Source organism: Nelusetta ayraudi, unplaced genomic scaffold (genome assembly GCF_046127955.1).
Source record: "Nelusetta ayraudi isolate G7.1 ecotype Tasmania unplaced genomic scaffold, CSIRO-AGI_Nayr_v1 ptg000056l, whole genome shotgun sequence".
In the NCBI taxonomy this organism is placed as follows: domain Eukaryota; kingdom Metazoa; phylum Chordata; class Actinopteri; order Tetraodontiformes; family Monacanthidae; genus Nelusetta; species Nelusetta ayraudi.
This window is the reverse complement of record NW_027466106.1, coordinates 1,917,546-1,937,498: the sequence shown is the minus strand read 5'-3', so window position 1 is coordinate 1,937,498 and position 19,953 is coordinate 1,917,546. Positions and strand designations below refer to the sequence as shown.

Here is a 19,953-nt window from a genome sequence, read left to right as displayed (position 1 = left end):
AGACTGTTGAATTATGTTGTGTTTTGCAGACTAAAACAGGGAAAAAGAAACTTTAAAATAAATGTCACCACACTTTAGAAGTTTTTCTTTAAATGCTTATGCACGCATGTATAAGCATAACCTACTGAAGCATTTAAAAAAAAAACTTATGCTGCAAACCTACTGGTGCTTGGTGAGAAAATCAATAGAATTTTCTTAAAGGTCAGACACGTGGATGCTTTAGAAATGATGACTGCATGTTATTTTAAAAAATATATTTTTTTTACTTGGAATTCTGACTTCATAGAAGCCAAATTTATGAGATGAAAGTCAGATTAAAGTCAAATTACCATATTCCTTTACATCACATACATTTTTTTTTACATGTGGCCCTAATCCTCTTCCGTATACTGCAGAAAGCCTACTGCAGTATTTTTACGATGACATCATCCTCTATCCTTTTTAGGGGGACACCACGTGGTTTCGTGCCAGAAATGCAACAGCCTCAGCGGTGTGAATTAAAAACATGTTTTAGCCGTAAGTAATTCGGGCGCGAAGAGTAAGCGAGAAATGTAGAACAGTGTTTGCACACAGTTCCTACGGTTTATTATTGTGTCACCCGAGCCTGTTGTGCCCTCACCGAGCCTTTTAATAGCCGGAATGAGAGACGTAGAATCTGATTGGTCCTCGCCAAGGGATACACAAACCTCAACCAATCAGGTCACTTGGCAGATTCAGGTGGTAAATCCTGATCCTGCCTCTGACTGTACGGCCCGGAGCTCTCACTTCGCTCCCTCGTAGTGTATTTTTTTTTTTTTGCTATTTTTTTTTTTCAGCCCTCCCTTGGCTGCTTTCCTTCCTCCCCCTGCTTGCCGCCATTAGAGCTCCGTCGGCGGCTTGGTGGAGTTGGGAGGGGGGACACACATCGGAGAGATGATAAGGATTTGAGAGCGTCCGAGCCGACGGCTGGAGTACGAGGGAGGGAGGGAGGGAGGGAAGCGGCGGCGGCGGCGGCGAAGGAGGAGGAGGTGGGGGAACCCTGCTCCTGCTCCTGCTCCTGCTCCTGCGCTATGCACGGACCTTTACGCCAAGCGAAACGGCGGAGCGAGAAGAAGTCAGTATGCGGCTGGCGTCCGCCAAGTGAGACGAGCCCGTGTTGTCACCGGGAGTCGGGCTTTTCTCCGGTCTGACGGCTGGCTGGCTGGCTGGCTGGGAGGGGAGGGGAGGGTTGGGGGTGGGAAAGGGGGTTTGTTTTCGGGCTGCAGTGGCGGAGTGCGCGGAGTGTAAACACGGCCAAGGTAAGCGACGCTTCCCGACGCTAGCCGACCTTGTCGACGTGACGACGGCGGCCCTCGCGCACGGCATTTAAAAAAAAAAAAGAAAGAAAAGGGAAGAAAAAAAACACATAATCCCTTCATGTTAGCATGAGCTGCCAGCTAGCTTGGCTCGGCTTGGCACGCGTTTTAATTCTTGACAGGCAAAGCGAGCCGAGCGAGCCGTGCCGAGTTTAACGCTTACCTGCACTTCACGACGACGTTAAGTAACCTTAGTTTTAATGAATATTTGGCCGCCTGCTTCGCTTTGAGTTTACGTTAAACCCACTTGTTTCACCAGAAGGTGTTTCACGTCAACGGGCACGGGTCCCAGTCATAGTTTAATTCTGGACTGTTTCAGCCCTTTCTCAAAAGCGACAGATGCACAGCGCTGTGTTTGAACCCCCAGCCGGAGGCAAACACACAGCGCTGCGGATTCGGATATCGCCTATGTGCCGAATTTCTCACGGTGTGTTGATAAACTGAGAGGCGTGGTGTAAACACACCGCGGCGACCCACACCCTCCTTTCCTCTCTCTCCACACACACACACACACACACACACACACACACACACACACACACACACACACACACACACACAGAGAGAGAGAGAGAGAGAGAGAGACAGACAGACAGACAGACAGACAGACAGTGACACACAGTGAAAGTTTCTGTTCTTTTTAGTCTCTTGAGAGAAGATGCAAACTTTCGAAACTTTCGAGTACGCCTGACCGCTTTTCACGGGGTTTGAATGCGGTTTTAAGTGGCTGCCTGGAAGTCACGCGTCTTCCGGATGAGTGTCCGGTTTCTCGCGAGCGCCTTCTCTTGTTCCCAGCTTGATTATGTGTCACATTGGCAGCCTGCTCGAGGTGACTTACCTCATGCCTTTTAAAGGGACGCTGCACCGCCGAAATTACACCCCCCAGAATGCATCGTTGTGAGCTGTTTAAGCTGCAGACGAGAGATGTCAACTGAAAGGATGATCCCGCGTCTATTAAGATGTAATCGGACCGAGTTGGATGGGTTTAGGTGAGACGTTTTTAAAGGGGTACTACACCCTCTAAATTAAACTGGAGTAACAGCACGCTCAGAATGCACTGAGGTGAATCAAATTCATTGGGCATGTTGAACTCTTCAACTCGTGCCTCACAGGGTAAAGCGATGCATTTTGAAAATTATTATGAAGCTTTGTTAAAAGTGAGGTTGTTTTTTTTGTTTTTTGTTTTTTTTCGCATTGTGTTGATGTGAGATGAAGAGTTGGCAAGCACTTTGTATGTAAGTGTGTGACGATAATTGGCCTTAGTGGCTGAATGGCACAAATGGCAGCGCTAACAAATGTTATTCTATGAGTTTCATTTGAGATATTAACAACTAAAACCACACATGGTCAAACAGTCACGACTTTCCCATTCCGATTAAGGTCGGACAACTCGATAGCATTTTGTTAAAAATGACGTCTTTGTACCCCCCCAGTGTGCCGCTTGCTGTGTGAACTCCTCAAGAGTGGATCTGCCGAGCCGAGAACCCCTCCAAGCGGCAGGAAACCTCCCTCGGCGGCGGCGCGACGATGACCGAGAAGTCTGCCAAGTGGGCCTGTGAATACTGCACATACGAGAACTGGCCGTCAGCCATCAAGTGCACCATGTGCCGCGCTCAGAGACCCAACGGGGGTGCCATCATCACCGAGGAGCCCTTCAAGAGCAGCCCCGCCCTCGACGCCAGCCTGCACCAGTGGGACCCGCCGGGCCTCGGCAACAGCCCGCCCCAGGGGGGCTCCAGCCTGCTCATCTGCCCAGACTCCAGCGCGCGGCCCCGCGTCCGGACGGCGGACGGGCCCGAGATCAGTAGCAAGTGGTCATGCCACATGTGCACTTACCTAAACTGGCCCCGCGCTATTCGATGCACCCAGTGTCTGTGCCAGAGGCAGCAGGCGCAGCAGCAGCAACAGCTACAGCAGCAGCAGCAGCAGCAGGGACAACACTCACCCCATCAAGGACACCTCACCCGGCAGCCTCGCAGCCCCACCGAGTCCCCGCAGACCTCCAGCTCGGGGTGCCGCCACGCTCCCCCAGCCATCAGCGCCGACCCCTGCGAGGAGTACAACGACCGCAACAGGCTCAACACTCACTCACAGCACTGGACTTGCACTGCCTGCACTTACGAAAACTGGGCCAAGGCGCTCAAGTGTGTGGTCTGCGACCACCCGAGGCCAAACGCACTGCTGTCCGAGCCCATCCAGCTGGCGTCGGAGCCCGAGAACCAACAACAACAAGCATCCTCAGAACTTAACGAACGGGACAGGGACAACCGGCGGGGGGGCGTGGTGGGCCAAGGGTTGGGCGGTGTCGTGGGCGGGTTGGGGGGCTGCAGCAGCAGCAGCCAGAGGACGTCAAAGCCAGAGACGGAGGTAAACATGGACTTCCAGCGGATCGAGGTGGCGTCGGGAGCGAGCATCGGCAGCAAGGAGGAGCTGGAGGTGGACTTCAAAAAACTCAAGCAGATTAAAAACAGAATGAGACGGACTGACTGGCTCTTCCTTAACGCCTGCGTCGGTGAGTTTCAAGGTTTCCTCGACTCAACTGTGTCGACTTAGTCTGCCACATTTGATATTAGTTATGAAAAGAATTTGCCTTTGTCAGCTCCCACTGCTGCACGATCCGCAGCTCCTGTTCATCTGTGTCCTTTTCACACCTCTCTGTGTGATAGAAGGTTCCTACTGGGATACTATTGGACCTCTATCTGATTAAATATTTAAAAGGGGATCAGTTCCCCTACACTTCTGATATTGCCACACTCTTCAAAGCCGAGCGCCGCTCAGAGCCTGTACGTCGGAGAGCCCCCAATGTGCGTAGTTTGCCTCTGGTCTTGGGTTTGCAGCAGGTTTCCTGCTGCATGTGACACAGTGAATTCCTTCATGTCTATTTGGCTTGTCCCCTCAGGATTAAGGCCAGCCAAGTCAAAATGTCTGATGTGATTAGCCGTATCCACGTGTCGGCCCTCCTCCTCTCCCAATTGTCCTTGCACGGGCAAGATCCAAGTCCAAATCCGAGTGCGTGAACTTGAAATCACTCATTTGCCACCGGGCCTGCTCGGTTCTGTTGCAAATTGTTATTTCAGGAGACACGTTGCTACTTTTTATGGCCATTTCCCTTCCCCAGGAGTAGACGTTGTGCATTTCCCCATTTGACTGAGCAACTGTCCAAACATAGACCTGCTTGAACAAAGACGAGCAGCACGGGACACGCAGGAGCTAAAAACAGATCAATTCTTTCATTGGAAAGGATTGCACATTAACCACATTAGTGGCAAACATACATGTCCTCCATAAGGTGCCTTGTTAAGCACCGTGCAGTTACTTTGCATGGCAGTTTGTGTTACATTACGCCAGTCCCGCTGCACTGCACAGGCTGTAACACGAGGTGATCACAGTGATTGGCTATTATTTCATAAGCCGCCATGTTTATGGCTAAGCGCGCTAGCAGATTACGCAGGGAATGAATGAGGTGTGACCTCGCCGCAGTTTCACAGGGCATAAAGGGAGTTCATAGCCCAGTTATGTTGAGGCGGGGTGACTGCGTGTGTGTTAGTGCTGTTGCCAGGCAGGCTTCCTCCCTCATTGTCGTGAGTGTAAACATCACACGCTTGTCGTTTCTTGAAGGAAGCCCGCCGCGCTAAAAATAGAGACGAAAATCCAATACGAGATAAAGAGAAAAATAAATATGTCAAACCCACGCGACCTTTGCCCCCGGCAGGTCGAGCGACCTCTAAACCCATGCCTATAAATTCAGCTAGTGTAACTCGGCAGGGCCCCACAAGCGTTGGGGAAAAACACGCCAGTTCTCACATAACAAGCTCTGGTTTGTTTGTGCCGCTCTTTACAAAATCCCAACACATTTTGGTTTTACGTTACAATAACATAATGAATACGTGAACATAATAAAATCCAAAGACGTGGGACCATACTGAACCTGTCAGAAACCATATTCGCTGGAAAAATGTTGCAGTCACGTTGAATTTGCTGGACTCTAAGGGTCACGTGACCAGTTCACTTCGAGTGAAAACGGCACGTTATGTGTGGACGGAGGAGGAGACGGAATATTTTTTTACACGTAATCAAAGAGACAAATATAACAACCATTCTTGACAGCTAACAAGCGTGAACAAACAAAAGCAAACGTAATTCTCGCAAATCTCACGGGACGAGATTTTACAGGAATTACGGCCAATGCACTTCACATCATTCAATAGGAACACCAGCAAATCGCAATTGCCCTTTGTTGAGATTTTAGAAATATCGCTTTTATTTTTGCGAAAAACTGTAATGGAAATGCAGCTTGTGTTTCCTTGATACAAGTGGAGGAATAAGTATCAAAACAAACAATAACCGCAAAAAAAAAACAAATCAATACTTGCTCCTGGCCATTCATTAACATCTATTTTCTATATTAGTTTGTTTTCTTTGCACGTCTTGCAATTTTGCAAATTATATTGAAAAAACAATGTTTGCCAGCAAACTACAGCACTGGAGTGCCGTTGGGAAGCAGCTCCAGGTCACATAAAACAAATTGGTTTTAAGTTTGCATACTTGAACTATTGATATAATAAATACATCTCGACAAAGAGAGTGCATGCAAAGAGAATACCAGCATTTGGAGGGAGCCATTATGCTCATCTGTCTTCCTGTCTGTAGGTGGAAGCCTCGCTGTGAGTGCGTGTGTGTATGTGTGTATGTGTGTGTGTGTGTGCGTGCGTGCGCGCGCGCGCCTGTCGTGCCTTTTGTGTTCTCCGCTACAGCTCTGACTGCGGGGCTGCAGGGACGCCCACGCTAATGGAGTGTTTGGTGGAAAAGTGGTCGTGACGCCTCGCCATCGCACTGTGCTGCCATTGTGCGGCTCCTCTCCCCGTCTCTGGCAGTGCGCTCGCTGGCTCCACATGGCACAGCGAGACCTTCCGCCCACTCCGCGTCTCCCTCGCTCTCGCTCGCTCGCTCGCTCGCTCACGCACACACACACACACACACACACACACGCAGGCTCAGCATCGTGCAGCCGAACATTGTGTGTGGTCCTTTGACGTGAGAACAAAAGCTTGGCAGCGTGTTGAACGCCGCCGACTGTACGAGAGGCTACTACCACTGGCTTTTCAAGTGTGTGTGCTGGGAAGTGGAAAGAAAATCTGGAAGCGTGGAAGGTTATCTAAACTTTAGGGTTCTGATGCTGTTGTGCTCGGCCACAATAACGCTCTTGTCTAAAGTTTACGTCGTCCGTTAACTGCTTTGATCACGGTAACACAAGAGAGCGTGACAACTCCCTCTGTGATATTAAACTTTCAACTAGCAAGGCAGCAGCACTGACGAGATTTCTAGTGTGGAATTTGGCTGATCCAATCCCCTCCTTTAAAGGTCCAGTGTGTGATATTTGGCTTGATTTAGGATTTTCATATTGGCAAAAGCTGATTATACCTCCCATAAATACGTTGATAAACGCATATAATTGCAGTACAATAAAAGTAATTTTGTTTTCCTAGCCTTAGGATGGTTCTGACAGCGCGTTTTGTAATTAGGGTGAACACTCACGTCTACTAATAAACCAACGAAGAAGAAGGTAGACAAGGTATCCAGGTGTGTGTACACAGGCCACTGTAGCTCACTGGCAAACTCAGGAGGGGGAGGAAGAGTGAAATAAGCTGCAATCTAAAGTGTAACCACTTGGTGTCGCCTTTTCTCCTTTAAAATATCCAAATATTACACACTGAACCTTTAGAAATCCTCCAATCCGAATAATTTTTGATTGGAGCAGCCAGAGCAGGTTGAACAGGAAGGGGCGGAGCTACTGGCAGGGAAAAAATTAGCACCGTTTTAGTTGCTGTTTCAAAAGCAAAGACCTCCACACAGTAACTCGCCCAATTAGATTTCAAGCTTCTTTCATTCCCACAGCGTCCTCTTACCAGTTAAACATAAAATTATTTAATGAATGAGTGAAACATTTTCGTAGATGGAGTGCAGAATGTGCTCGGCATCACCTTCTTCTCATCATGTCGTTCCAATGTCATGACAACTTCCAGTACTGCCTGAAATGATAATCTTTGCAGTCCTTTCTGTGCATCTACATGTCGGAACCACGGCGAGTCACAGATAGCACTCGCCCGTCGGCCCAACTCGGGACTTGTTTGTTAATGAGCTCTGAGAACATTCACCAATTTCACAAGTGTGGCGCGAGTGATGTGCAGACAGCCTTCGGGCCTGTGGGATAATGGGAACAAGGCGCACCTCCTCAGCTGCAAAGTGGAAATGTTGCTAGGCAACCGTGTCTTAAAGAGGCTCACCTGAAGTTTAAGTGCTGCACCAGCTGACCCGCAGGCACGCCGGTTCTTGTTCAAATTTTGGGAATTTACACTTGATGAAGTCAAACACGCTGTGGATCTGAGCGATGAGATACAGCCAGCAGCTCAGCACGTTTCATCTCCAGCAACTGTGGAGGGGGGGGGGAGAAAAAGAAAAAACAAGGCTGAGAAATTTCACTGCATGTTTTTTTTTTTTTTTTTCCCCACACGCGAGACATTCAAAGCATTCCTGCAGCAAAGTGACATACTTGCAATGCCTCAAAAAATTCAAAGCATTAGCAGAAATGCCCGCAGCCCGTAAACAAGTGAGAAGAGACGCCTGCGACCGCGGGGGAAGTATGTGCCATCTAAAACTGACCTTTTCAGTTTCAGACCGCGTTGGCCCTCTTTTAGCGTGAGCCAAACTCAAAACATCCCACTGCAGAGACGAGAGACAAACGTTTTTTGTTTTTTTTTGTCCGCGAGGCCAAGATTTAAAGTGGCACGACGAGGCAAGAAAATGTAAACTGCCGAAGATCTCTGTTTAACTTGTAGGACCCAACCGTGTCCAGAAATAGTTTGCGCAGTTGAAAAATGAGGCACGGCGCCGAGTCTTGAACGCTGCCTGCTGTTAGATTAGTTCTGCTGCTTTATCAGTAACCTCGCGGAGCTACTCCTAAATTGTTGAGGTTTATTTCACATGGCCCGTAAAGGGATTTTGACAAACGTTTTGGTTAATACCTTCCAGCAGACCGGTCAGATATTTATTTTTTGCAGCTGTTTTAGCGAGGTCGCTGCAGCTCAAGGTTTCCTGTGGGTGAGAGATGAGACCTGGCAGTGATTTTAGTAAAAAACCTTGCCGAAAAGATGCTCTCCGCCGAGGAAAAAACTTCCAGTGCTCTTTTCTTTTCTTTCTTTTTTTTTTTTTTTTGCTTATTCTTGTCATGAAAAAAAAAAAAAAAAAAAAAAAGGCCCCCCGAGTTCTGAAACCTAACCTTCAGCAAACACGAGAAGATGTCTGTAGCAGCAGCAGGGCTAACATCTGCTGCCTCCGGTTCCTCCGGGTCGTCTCGTGGGGGTGTGAAGGTGCTGCTGGGGTCAGGTGGCCGCGCAGACGATGAAAAATGGAATCATTATTTTCCACCCCGGCAAAATAGTTTCATTACAAGTCCACTTCGCTGCAGTTGGCACGCTGACAATAGAAGAAAAGAAAAAAAAATCCTCCCTTTTCCTCCAGGTCTCACTCATCCGTGTTGCCAACTTGCCAGATACTGACCTGCGCTGCTCACATTTCCACAGGTGGTATTACAGGTTTTACTGAAGTCGTGTGTATTGCAATGATGATACAGAGTATCGTCAAGACCCAAACTTACAGACAGAGGCGGCAAGTGCAAATACTTTGGTACTGTACTTGAGTAGATTATTCAAGTTCGCAAAATAAAAGCGATATTTCTAAGATTTTGTAATTCTCGTAAAATCTCGTCCCGTGAGATTTTACGTTTGCTTCTGTTTGTTTACATTTGTTAGCTGTATTCTTTCTTTCGTTACTTGTAAAAAAAAAAAATACTCCGTCTCCTCCTCCCTCCAAACACAACGCGCCACACAAAGCGTAAAAAAGACGAGTAAAAGCAAGTCACTGAATTGACGCTGTCTCTGGTGGCGATGTGCGGCAGGCGTGGTGGAGGGGGACCTGGCCGCCGTGGAGTCGTACAAGTCGTCGGGCGGCGACATCGCCAGGCAGCTGACGGCGGACGAGGTGCGCCTGCTCAACCGGACCTCGGCGTTCGACGACGGATTCACCCTGGTCCACCTCGCCATCCGCTTCCAGAGGCAGGACATGCTGGCCGTGCTGCTCACCGAGGTCAGTGTCTTGACGGTGTCCCCGAAAGAAATGAGCCCCTCAGAATTGCTTTTCCCCTTGTTTGGCTGTGGCTCAGTGGAAAGACCGAATATACAAACTCTGGCAACACTCACCACATCTCTCCGTCGTGTTGCCCCCCCCCAAATCCTCTTTCCCCCCATGACCCCCTGCCGTCCTCAGCAGGTGTCCCAGCAGGCGCCCAAGTGCATCCCGGCCATGGTGTGTCCCGAGCTGACGGAGCAGATCCGCCGCGAGGTGGCCGCCTCGCTGCACCAGCGCAAGGGCGACTTCACCTGCTACTTCCTCACCGACCTGGTGACCTTCACCCTGCCGGCAGGTCAGAGCGCCTCTTATCCTCCATATCTTGTTTTTTTTTATCCCCCACTTGTGGCCGCTTTGTTTCTATATAATGAAACAACGTTAGCCGGGAGACTCCTCAAAAGTTTGCTTGTGCTCCTGCATGAGGACAATAAAGATCTTGAGTCTTGATGTAAAGGCGAAGGCGTGTGTGTGAAGTACCCATCAATAGTCACATTGCAGTCACATTGTACAGTAAACTTATCACTAGCCGGTGAGATTTTGATAGCTTTAAATCCCCAGCAAAAAACAGCTGACTGATGGAATTGTGAACTCCGCCCGGCAACCACGTGACAGGGACGGCCTCCCCCTCCTCCTCTGACTCGCCGAGCGTCTTTGACAGAATGAGCGTTTTGTTTACCCGAGGGCCGCATGAAATAGTTTGTTGCCGTTTGCATGGTAGAGGGATAATGGCACGCTTGTCTGTCTCCAGCTGCCAGAAGACGAGGGCCACCTCTGGCTCGCCGTCTCGCCATTGTTCTCGTGCACTGCGGGCACGGCGGCTGCGGCGGCGGCCGACTGTCAGTCACCGAGCTATACTTAGCCACAGTCGCTGCGTGTAACTGTGTGCAAATGCAGTTGATTGTCGTCGTGCGGAGCGTGGCTATTATGGTCGGCTTTGTCGCTGGAAGCTAAGCTAAGGACTTTTAGCTGTGGAACGATTGTGTTTTGTTTGGTTTGTTTTTTTTCCCCCCCAGACGACGTCGACTCTCGACTTGTTCATTTTCTACAACGTCAACGCTTTCGTCTGTCTCGGCTCAATAATAGGTCTCTGTTTGGCTCGTCGAGCACAGAACAAAACATGGCGTACAGTAGCGGCAGGCGTGTCAATCCCAAGTAGGGATACCAGCGTTAGTATCGCCATTGATCCAATTTAATGTAACTAAATCAATACTTTAGATTTATATGTGGATATCAATTAATATTTTTAAACTACTTCAGAATTGACGCAAAAAACCCAGCTCTTTATCAAGACTTCTGCTCTAATGGTGTGGACCAATGTTGGGTTCAGCCAAGAGAGGGGGAAAACGTGCAAAAGCACTCGACCACCGACTCGTTCGATTCACCTCCCGACTCGTTCGATTCACCTTACGGCTCATTCGATTCAGCTCCCGGCTCCTGTGATTCACCACCGTGTCTCTTGTTTTGTGTCGCTCCCTCAGACATCGAGGATTTGCCCCCCGCCGTCCAGGAGAAGCTGTTTGACGAGGTGCTGGACCGAGACGTGCAGAAAGGTGAGACAGTCACTAAATCTTTGCGTACACACACACACACACACAAATGGAGGCGTGTGAACGAAGGCAGCCTCCCAACCGTAACAAACTTGTGTTCAGTAACAGGGTCTCCGCCAAAGTTGCGGTCGCGTAGCGCTGCTTGTACTTTCCCTCCCGACCGGCCAGCGGTTAGCGCGGCTGCAGCCGCTCCGCCAGACGACTCTGACCGTGTTGTTGCGTGCGTTGCTCACGTCTGGTCTAATCAGCCCCGAGCCCAGTGAGGGATCCCTCTCATCCCCACCGCTCTCCCCAACGCCACACACATTCACACCACACGGTGATCTCGGAAACCTTCGCTTTGGTTGCCCCCGTGAACCGAGTTAGCAGTTTGCAGGAGACTGATAAAGCAACCAGAGGAAAAACACTGCACCCGTCTGCAGATGAGGAGAGGAGCTGGAAAAGCAGTTTAAAACCTGCTTGCCTGGTCTTTAGAATTTATGCGAGAGCGTGGAGCCCGTGCAGAAAAAAGGAACACGAGCACTTCTGGTTTTTAGAGGCAGTAGTTCAGCCCAGTAAGCAGGTCTGTAAACCAAACAAAGGACGTTGTTGTCCAAATCAGAATTTCACCCAATCAATGAAGGCTCTACTGACATCGACTGATCCATGTAACAGTTCCAGAGTTTCACAGTCAAAATAGTGTTGACACCTAAAAGTGGATGTTGTGGCTTCAAGGTTAAGTGTGTAATATTTGGAATTTTGAAGAAGAAACAGTGACATCAAGTGGTTACACTTTAGATTGCAGTATCTTTCACTCTCCCTCCCCCCCTTGAACCTGCCAGTGAACTACAGTGGCCCGTGCACTCAAACCTGGGTACCTCTTCCGCCGACTTCTTTGTTGGTTTATTTGAAGACGCGAGCAGTCACACGAATTTCTGGATTGTCCACACTGGGCTTCCTTAGAAATATGGCTGTGCAAGATGGCAGCTAACTGGGAGCAAGACCCTGACTGATGTATATTTTTATTTATATATATGAGAACTGTTCCAAGGTTGGGAAAACCACATTACTTTTATTGTACTGCGAGTATAAACTGTTATCAATGTATTTATGGGCAGTGTATGGATTTTTTACCAATATAAAAATCATAAATCAAGCCAAATATTACACACCGGACCTTTAAATGTTTCTTCTTAGTCGACCTGGAGCTTGTTTTGATCCCGTATGAGCAATATGTGGGCTTCTACCAGGTGGAGTTCATTAAATCTGTGAAACTCAACAACGGTTACGTGGATTAGAAAATGTCGCCAGAGCTCTCCTTGGATGTTTGTCTCAGTCGTAAGTGGATGAAATTCCTGTTGTTTCTGGGGGTAAAAATCTCCCTTTGGTTCGACTCGAGTGAAAATCACGACGCGGGCCGAGTGAGAAAAAAAAGGGGGTGGGGGGCCTCTGCGGACAAACAACAAGTCAGTGTAGATTTGAAGCACATGATCGCAGGAAGGAAGGAATTTATGAGCAGCGTTTGGTGAGAGGGAGGACTGGGAGGAATCCGGAGCGCTCAGACATCACAGGCACTCGCTCCAACCTTGGAAACACCATTTATTTGGTTTCACGGTGGTCTGTGATCAGGCCGTAAAGCTTGGCGTTTTTAAAACTGAACACTGAGGTTTAAAAAAAAAAAAAAAAAAAAAGGGAACAGGGAAAACCCATTAGTGGTGACATTTTCAGAATTCTGTTTTTGTTATGTTTTTTTGTTTTTTTTTGTTAAGCCCGACTCATCGTTTGTTGATCTGCGTGCAGATTTGGCTCGGCCCCTGTTTTAAGCGCGCGTTAGCAGCTTTTTGACATTTCTTGCAAGCAAGACACCATTAAAATGCAAAACTAGGCATCGCGGCTTCACTGCAGTTTCTCTTCCTCCTCCTCCTCCTCTTCGTCCACCTCTTCCTCCTCCTCTACATCCTCTCCCTCCTCCTCCGTGCAGAGCTGGAGGAGGAGTCTCCCATCATCAACTGGTCCCTGGAGCTGGGCACGCGGCTGGACAGCCGGCTCTACGCCCTGTGGAACCGCACGGCCGGCGACTGCCTGCTGGACTCGGTGCTGCAGGCCACCTGGGGCATCTACGACAAGGACTCGGTGCTGCGCAAGACGCTGCACGACAGCCTGCACGACTGCTCCCACTGGTGAGTCCTCGGCACCGCTGTTCATCCACCCACCCACCCATCCATCCCCTTATCATCCACCTTTCCATCCATCTCCTCATCTGTCTACCCACCCACCCATACGCCCATCCATCCATCAATCCATCATCCATCCATCCATCCATCCACCTGTCCATCCATCCTCCCATCCACCCATCAATCCATCCATCCATCCATCCAACCATCCACTCATTAATCCGTCCACCCATCCATCCATCTACTTGTCCATCCATCCATCCACCCACCCGCCTACCCATCCACCCATCAGTCCATCCATCCATCCGTCCACTCATCCATCATCCATCATCCATCAATCTGTCTACTCATCCATCCATCCATCCACTCATTAATCCTTCCACCCATCCATCCATCTACTTGTCCATCCATCCACCTGTCCATCCATCCATCCATCCATCCGTCCATCCATCCACCCATCTGTCTACTCATCCATGCATCCATCCATCCATCCATCCACCCATCTGTCTACTCATCCATCCATCCATCCACCCATCCTTCCAGCCATCCTCTGGCAGACTCCCCTGCGTCCAGGCCGTCCCTTTGTGCAGAATGAGGCCAGACTGGCTGAATGTATCGGCTCCTTTCATCTCCTCAAGTGCTGCCGTCATCGCTCTTTTCTTTCTGCCCCCCCCCCCCCCACCGCGCACCGCCCACCACCCACCCGGCTCATCTTACCCTCCTTTTTTTTGATACACTTCAGATCTTTGGAACTGGTCCTCTCCTCCTCTACGTCCTCTTCGTTTTCTTCTCTGACCTCTCCTCCTCCTCCACCTCCTCCTCCTCCCTTCTCCTCTCAAGCTTTTATTCTTGCCTCCGCGTGTCCTCCGTGTCCTGCTGCTCTTTTTTCTCTGAGATCTTTGCCGTTCCTCTAACTTCATTTTGCTCGGCGGCCGTGCAGGTTCTACACTCGCTGGAAGGAGTGGGAGTCCTGGTACTCCCAGAGCTTTGGCCTGCACTTCTCCCTGCGGGAGGAGCAGTGGCAGGAGGACTGGGCCTTCATCCTCTCGCTCGCCAGTCAGGTATGCACACACACACACACACGCACGCACGCACACGCACACAAAGGAATTGCAACAATCCGGAACTGAGATGTTGCTGTTAGGATGTTTGAATAATGCAGGAAGCTCTGCCGCACTTGCAGCAGTTTGTCTGCACCGCCGCAGCTGAGAGTATCCTGCCGCTCGTCAGCACTCTGCACTGCTTGGCTCGGCGACCTCTTGACCTCACCGTGCTCACCATAATTGCCATCGCACAGTTTAGGCTCTTACACTCGGAGTGGTTGTCCTGTGATTACAGGTCCCCATAATACACACATTGTCCAGTCTAGGTTTTTTTTTTTTTTTAATTAACCCTGAATGGTCCTAACAATAAAGACACGGACCGTAATGGTACAATGCAAAAAAAAAATAGACCAAGACAGATAAACAAGAACAAGACAAGACAAGACAAGGGTGGCTTGAAGGTTGCTACAGAATATTACAACAAAGCAAAACCATAAAAAAAAATAATAATGAGAATCTGTTGAAGCTTTCCAAAGACAAGATCTAATATCTAATATCCATCAATCCAGCAGATTAGTAATCCCAATCCATCAGGGCGGTTCCTGCATGATTAGTAATGCAAAAAAAGCAAAACAACATATTTAGCCCTCTGTTAACTGCCTTCTGCTGAAACTGACACCCTCTACGTATTTGGAAAGAGACAACAAGGCGCCAGAGCTCGCAGCACACACACACATACACACTCCTAGCGATCAGCTAGAACTGTCCGTTGTGATGTCACAAAGGGATTATTTCCAACACGAGCGCACTGTGTTTGAACCCTGACACGTGAAGCAGGCAAAGGGAGGAAAAGACGAGCTACTAGAGTTCTCTGACAGGCTCGGCAGAGAAAAAATTATTAAATTTTGCATCTTTTTTGCTCCTTCACAATGTTGCGTTTTACTCTTTGCAGCCGGGATCCAGCCTGGAGCAGACCCACATTTTTGTTCTTGCACACATTCTGCGAAGGCCCATCATCGTCTACGGAGTGAAGTATTACAAGAGCTTCCGCGGCGAGACGCTCGGGTACACGCGCTTTCAAGGTGAGCGCTCGTATTATGCACATCAAAAACACACGCACACACACACACACACACACATGTAAACCATTAGAAGCCGTCAGATAATCAGGCTCCGGCTGCAGCCAGCAGTGAAACTGGCCCTGGGTCAGTTTCCCTGCGGCCCGATGCCGCACCGAGGACGGATGAAAGCGGCCCCGTAATGGCCGCCCGTGCTGGCTGGCGGTTAAAGCCCCATGTTATGGACCCGTGATTTATGGTCGCCAGGAGTGAAATGTGAAACACACACAGGTGAACCCAGTTAAAAACTCCCCCCTCCCCACGGTGGTTACTGGGAGCGGAGGGCAGCCTGGTTACGGAGGTGTTCATGAGGCGAAACACGAGACTGGGACACTGTGAGTATTGTGTTGCTTCTTCTTGTTTCGCCTCGATGTGATCCTGCCCTTCAACACTGGCCCGTTGTTAGGGCGTCGTCGCCAGCGGCCGAGCGTAAACAAGAACAAGTAGGCTGCAAAAAAACAAAACAAAACAAAACTCCTTCTCAAAGCTTTCTGCCGTTCTGCTACATTAGATTCTCTTGTTTGTTTTTCGCACAATTCAAAAGCAACATAGGTTCCAAACAATGCCCCAAGTGGTGTAATTAGCAACAGGTAGTTTAACTGAAGTTCCAGTTCTAAAAGTTCTTTCATAAGACAATTGGATTCTTTTATTTGACATTTTTCGAATTTAAAACCACTCGGTGGGTAAATATTGGACAAAGCTGGTGGCCATCATTGATAGTATTTAGTTCTTCATTGAAATTACTGTTAATACACTGGGGGAAAAAAATGTGTGAAATACAGCTATTTTATAATTTACTCACTATTACTATAATTTCTTCAAGTTCGGCGGGCCGGATTAAAAAGCTTAACGGGCCGCATATGGCCCCTGGGCCGTAGTTTGCCCCTGCCTGGTCTTGAATTACGGACACATTCTGAAAACCTTTGTCTTGCATGACGACAGGACGTAACCGAGCCAACAGAAAAAAGCAGTCTTTGCAGTCTTTGTGACAGCCGCTGTGCCCTCTGCCGCCCCCTGCAGGCGTGTACCTGCCGCTGCTGTGGGAGCAGAGCTTCTGCTGGAAGAGCCCCATCGCTCTGGGCTACACGCGGGGACACTTTTCAGCGCTGGTCGCCATGGAGAACGACGGCTTCGACAATCGCGGCGCGGGCGCCAACCTCAACACGGACGACGACGTGACCGTCACCTTCCTGCCGCTGGTCGACAGCGAGAGGAAGCTGCTCCACATTCACTTCCTGTCGGCGCAGGAAGTAAGGAGCCACCCGCCTCTCCCCCTTCTCCTGCCGCCCCTCAAATGTTTAACTGTTTTTAAAGGTCCCATATTGCACTTGTTCATGGGTATTTGGAAAAAAAAACTAGCAGATTGTGTCAGAAAAATGATTTAGCCCGTTGTTTATGGCCTCCTTGCAACAAAAAAAAAGATGCTTAAATATATATATATATATATATACATATATATATATATATATATATATATATATACATATATATATATATATATATATATATATATATATATATATATATATATATACATATATATATATAAATATACATATTTATCCCCATGTGTATATATATGTATATGTTCATGTATGTGTACATTTATATTCACACATATACATATGTGTGAATACATATATATTCAGTTATTCATTTATTTATTACCAGGACGTATTACCAGAACAATACGAGATCCAACTTTTTTTGTTCTGTTCCTCAAACGTGGACTGTCCACATTTTGTCTCCCTCCCTCTCCTCCTCCTCCTCCCCCGCCCTCCCAGATGGGCAACGAGGAGCAGCAGGAGCGGCTGCTGCGCGAGTGGCTGGACTGCTGCGTGACGGAGGGCGGCGTGCTGGTGGCGCTGCAGAAGAGCTCGCGGCGCCGCAACCACCCGCTGGTCACGCAGATGGTGGAGAAGTGGCTGGACGGCTACCGGCAGATCCGGCCCTGCGCCGCCCTGTCCGACGGCGAGGAGGAGGAGGACGACGATGACGAAGAGGAAGAGGAGGAGGAGGAGGAGGAGGAGGAGGAGTGAGCCCAGCGGCGGGAGGGTGGGGCGGGGGGTGGCAGGGAGGGAGCCGGACTCCCTCCTCCTCCCTCCCCCACTCTCGGGGTTTTTTTTTCCGTTCAATTTTCCGTTCACGGACAAACTGTGAAGGAGACGCAGGAAAGTCGGGACAGAACGCACTCTAACACTCGGACCCGGACGAGCCAGAGAGAGAGAGAGAAAGAGAGAGCGGGCGAGAGAGAGACGGACTCGGCCGCTGCACGGCACACACACACAAAAAAACGCGCACTCACACACACGCGCACGCACACGCGTGGCGGAGAAGTGGAGGTTTACGAATGCAAATCACCCTTTGACTCGTTTTCCGTTTTTTTTTTTTTTTTTTTTTTCAAATGTACAAAAAAGAGAAGAGGTTGAAAATGAATCTTTATCCGTAGATGTAAATGCATGTGGTTGTTTAACAAGAAAAAGAAGAAGCAAATATACCAGCATTGACTCAGATCAACACTTTATATGCGTCCAGTGTGGGCACTGACTAAAGCACACTTCCAAAATTGATCTTTTTGACACTTTTGTTCTTTTCTCCAGACGCGCTGGAGCTTCTTTAGCGTTTATTTTGGTCCTTTTTGTTTCTTATTTTATTTTATTTTATTTGTTTTCCCAACGAGCAGGGACGAAGCCAATAAATATCTTTAGACAACCAGAGATTGTGAGATAGTAAATGAATTTAATCCTCATTAACACGCGCTGCACATTTACAAAAACATTTCTATGAAACTATATTACCATTGCTTGAATAGAAGTCGTTTTATGAAGCTCTTGAAAAGGGATTTTTCCGTTGTTTTTTTTTTTCTCTCGTTCTGTCCCTTTACGAGTCCGATCTCCGCTCACCGAGTCTTCAGCGCACCGACGTCGACGTGGGATCGTTTGGTTTGTCATTTGTTGTTTCACTTTGATCGGACTGAGACGTGTGCAGGGTGTTATTTTATTTCTCGTTGGCTTGAATTTATTCGACATATTTATTGTTTGGAAGCATTCTGCTTTTCTGTACATGATTTTACTTTTTTTTTTTTTTTCGGTGTGGATTTTTTTTTTCTCGTGTTAAAAAAAAAAAAAAAAGAAGAAGTCTCCAAAAATCTGTGGACGTTAAGAAACACTGTCGCTGCGGCGGAAACGAACCAGTGTGCGATTTTTAGTACCTCATTGCGGATGCCTAAAAATCTGGTGCTTTTTAATTTTGGGTTTTTTTTGGGCAGGTGGCGAGCGCGGGAAACATTTAAAGCCGTCTCATCTACTTCCTGTTTGTTTTCCCACCCCACCCCCTCCTTCCTCCATCACCTTTTGTTGTCGGTACACACGAGCTCACGGCTGTTTTTCATCATGTAAAAACAAAACAAAAAAACACTTGTTAAGTTTTAAGTTAAGGTCGTTGTGAGAGACCATGACATATAAAACCAAAGCTGACAAAAAAAGACACACACTCACACATGCGTTGTTGTTACTTTGTTTTGCTGTGACTGTTTTTTTTCTTTTTTTCCCCTTGGCTGTACTGTGTCCTCCCTCCCGTGTCTCACCCTGCTCACACCTTTGGAGCGTCACACCTCTGTGTTGCTTTGTATTTATGCAATAGTTGCATTTGTGACTACGATGGTTTGTGGTTTTAGGCCTGACATCACTTATAGAGTGTATCGCAAAAAAAAAAAAAAGCAAACAAACAAAAAAAGAACCAGGCAAAATAAGGAAAATCAATTAAAGAGAAAAAAACTTTTTGAATGTCCAACGGAACTGTTGCATTCTTGTGTTTTGTGAACATTCCTGTCATAAGACGGGGAATTAAAATGGTTTCATTCACTTGTCATTAGCATTTGCAGGTCCACAACTATGCCACCGCGTTTCGAGAGAGCCTGAGAGAGAGAGAGAGAGAGAGAGAGAGAGAGAGAGAGAGAGAGAGAGAGAGAGAGAGAGAGAGAGAGAGAGAGAGAGAGAGAGAGAGAGAGAGAGAGAGAGAGAGAGAGAGAGAGAGAGAGAGAGAGAGAGAGAGAGAGAGAGAGACCAGGAAACAAGTGTTTACAAGAAGCTTCATGGCCATGAGACGCTGTTCATTCTCACACATTAGGCCCTTCTAAAAACGTGATTCCTGCTGCGCCCTCTAGTGGGATAAAAATATAAGATAATATATAATCATCCGATATCTTGAAAGGTTATTTCAAAAAAAGTTAAACAAATGAATTGATTAATTCATATGATTGAGTGATATCATTCAATTAAATATGAATTGGGAATGATGTTGAATGAATTAAAATTACAATTTCAATTCCTCCCACAGTCCAAAAACATGCATGTGAGGTCAATTGAACATTCTAGATTGTCCGTAGGTGTGCATGTGAGTGTGAATGGTTGTCTGTCTCTATGTGGCCCTGCGATGAACTGGCGACTTCAGGGTGTCACCCTGCCTTCGCCCTAAGACAGCTGGGATAGGCTCCAGCAGACCCCCGTGACCCTGAATAGGAATAAGCAGGTATAGAAGATGAATGATGAATGATGAATGAATGAAATACACTA

General features: G+C 48.1%; 1 protein-coding gene across 5 annotated transcripts; it reads left to right on the top strand.

Annotated features, from left to right (window-relative positions):
- Positions 1-379: 379 nt before the first annotated feature.
- Positions 380-17,772, top strand: zranb1b (zinc finger, RAN-binding domain containing 1b). 5 transcript variants are annotated; one of them, XM_076038356.1, is made up of 10 exons: positions 380-516; positions 2,768-3,846; positions 9,289-9,476; positions 9,657-9,813; positions 10,997-11,068; positions 13,026-13,224; positions 14,159-14,279; positions 15,214-15,343; positions 16,400-16,629; positions 17,164-17,772. In XM_076038356.1, exons 2-10 carry the CDS (start codon positions 2,862-2,864, stop codon positions 17,416-17,418), a joined length of 2,337 nt encoding a protein of 778 aa, XP_075894471.1. In that variant the 5' UTR covers positions 380-516; positions 2,768-2,861; the 3' UTR covers positions 17,419-17,772. The 5 variants fall into 5 exon arrangements, with proteins under 5 accessions (XP_075894471.1, XP_075894473.1, XP_075894472.1 ...); XM_076038358.1 differs by lacking the exon at positions 380-516 and adding an exon at positions 736-1,007; XM_076038357.1 differs by lacking the exon at positions 380-516 and adding an exon at positions 736-1,093.
- Positions 17,773-19,953: the final 2,181 nt, after the last annotated feature.

Excerpts from the sequence above, each read along its gene's own strand:
- zranb1b (XM_076038356.1), top strand. The coding sequence starts at position 2,862 with ATGACCGAGAAGTCTGCCAAGTGGGCCTGTGAATACTGCACATACGAG. Across the intron at positions 9,477-9,656 it reads TGGCCGTGCTGCTCACCGAG|CAGGTGTCCCAGCAGGCGCC; the intron begins GTCAGTGTCTTG and ends TGCCGTCCTCAG. Across the intron at positions 15,344-16,399 it reads CGGGTACACGCGCTTTCAAG|GCGTGTACCTGCCGCTGCTG; the intron begins GTGAGCGCTCGT and ends CGCCCCCTGCAG.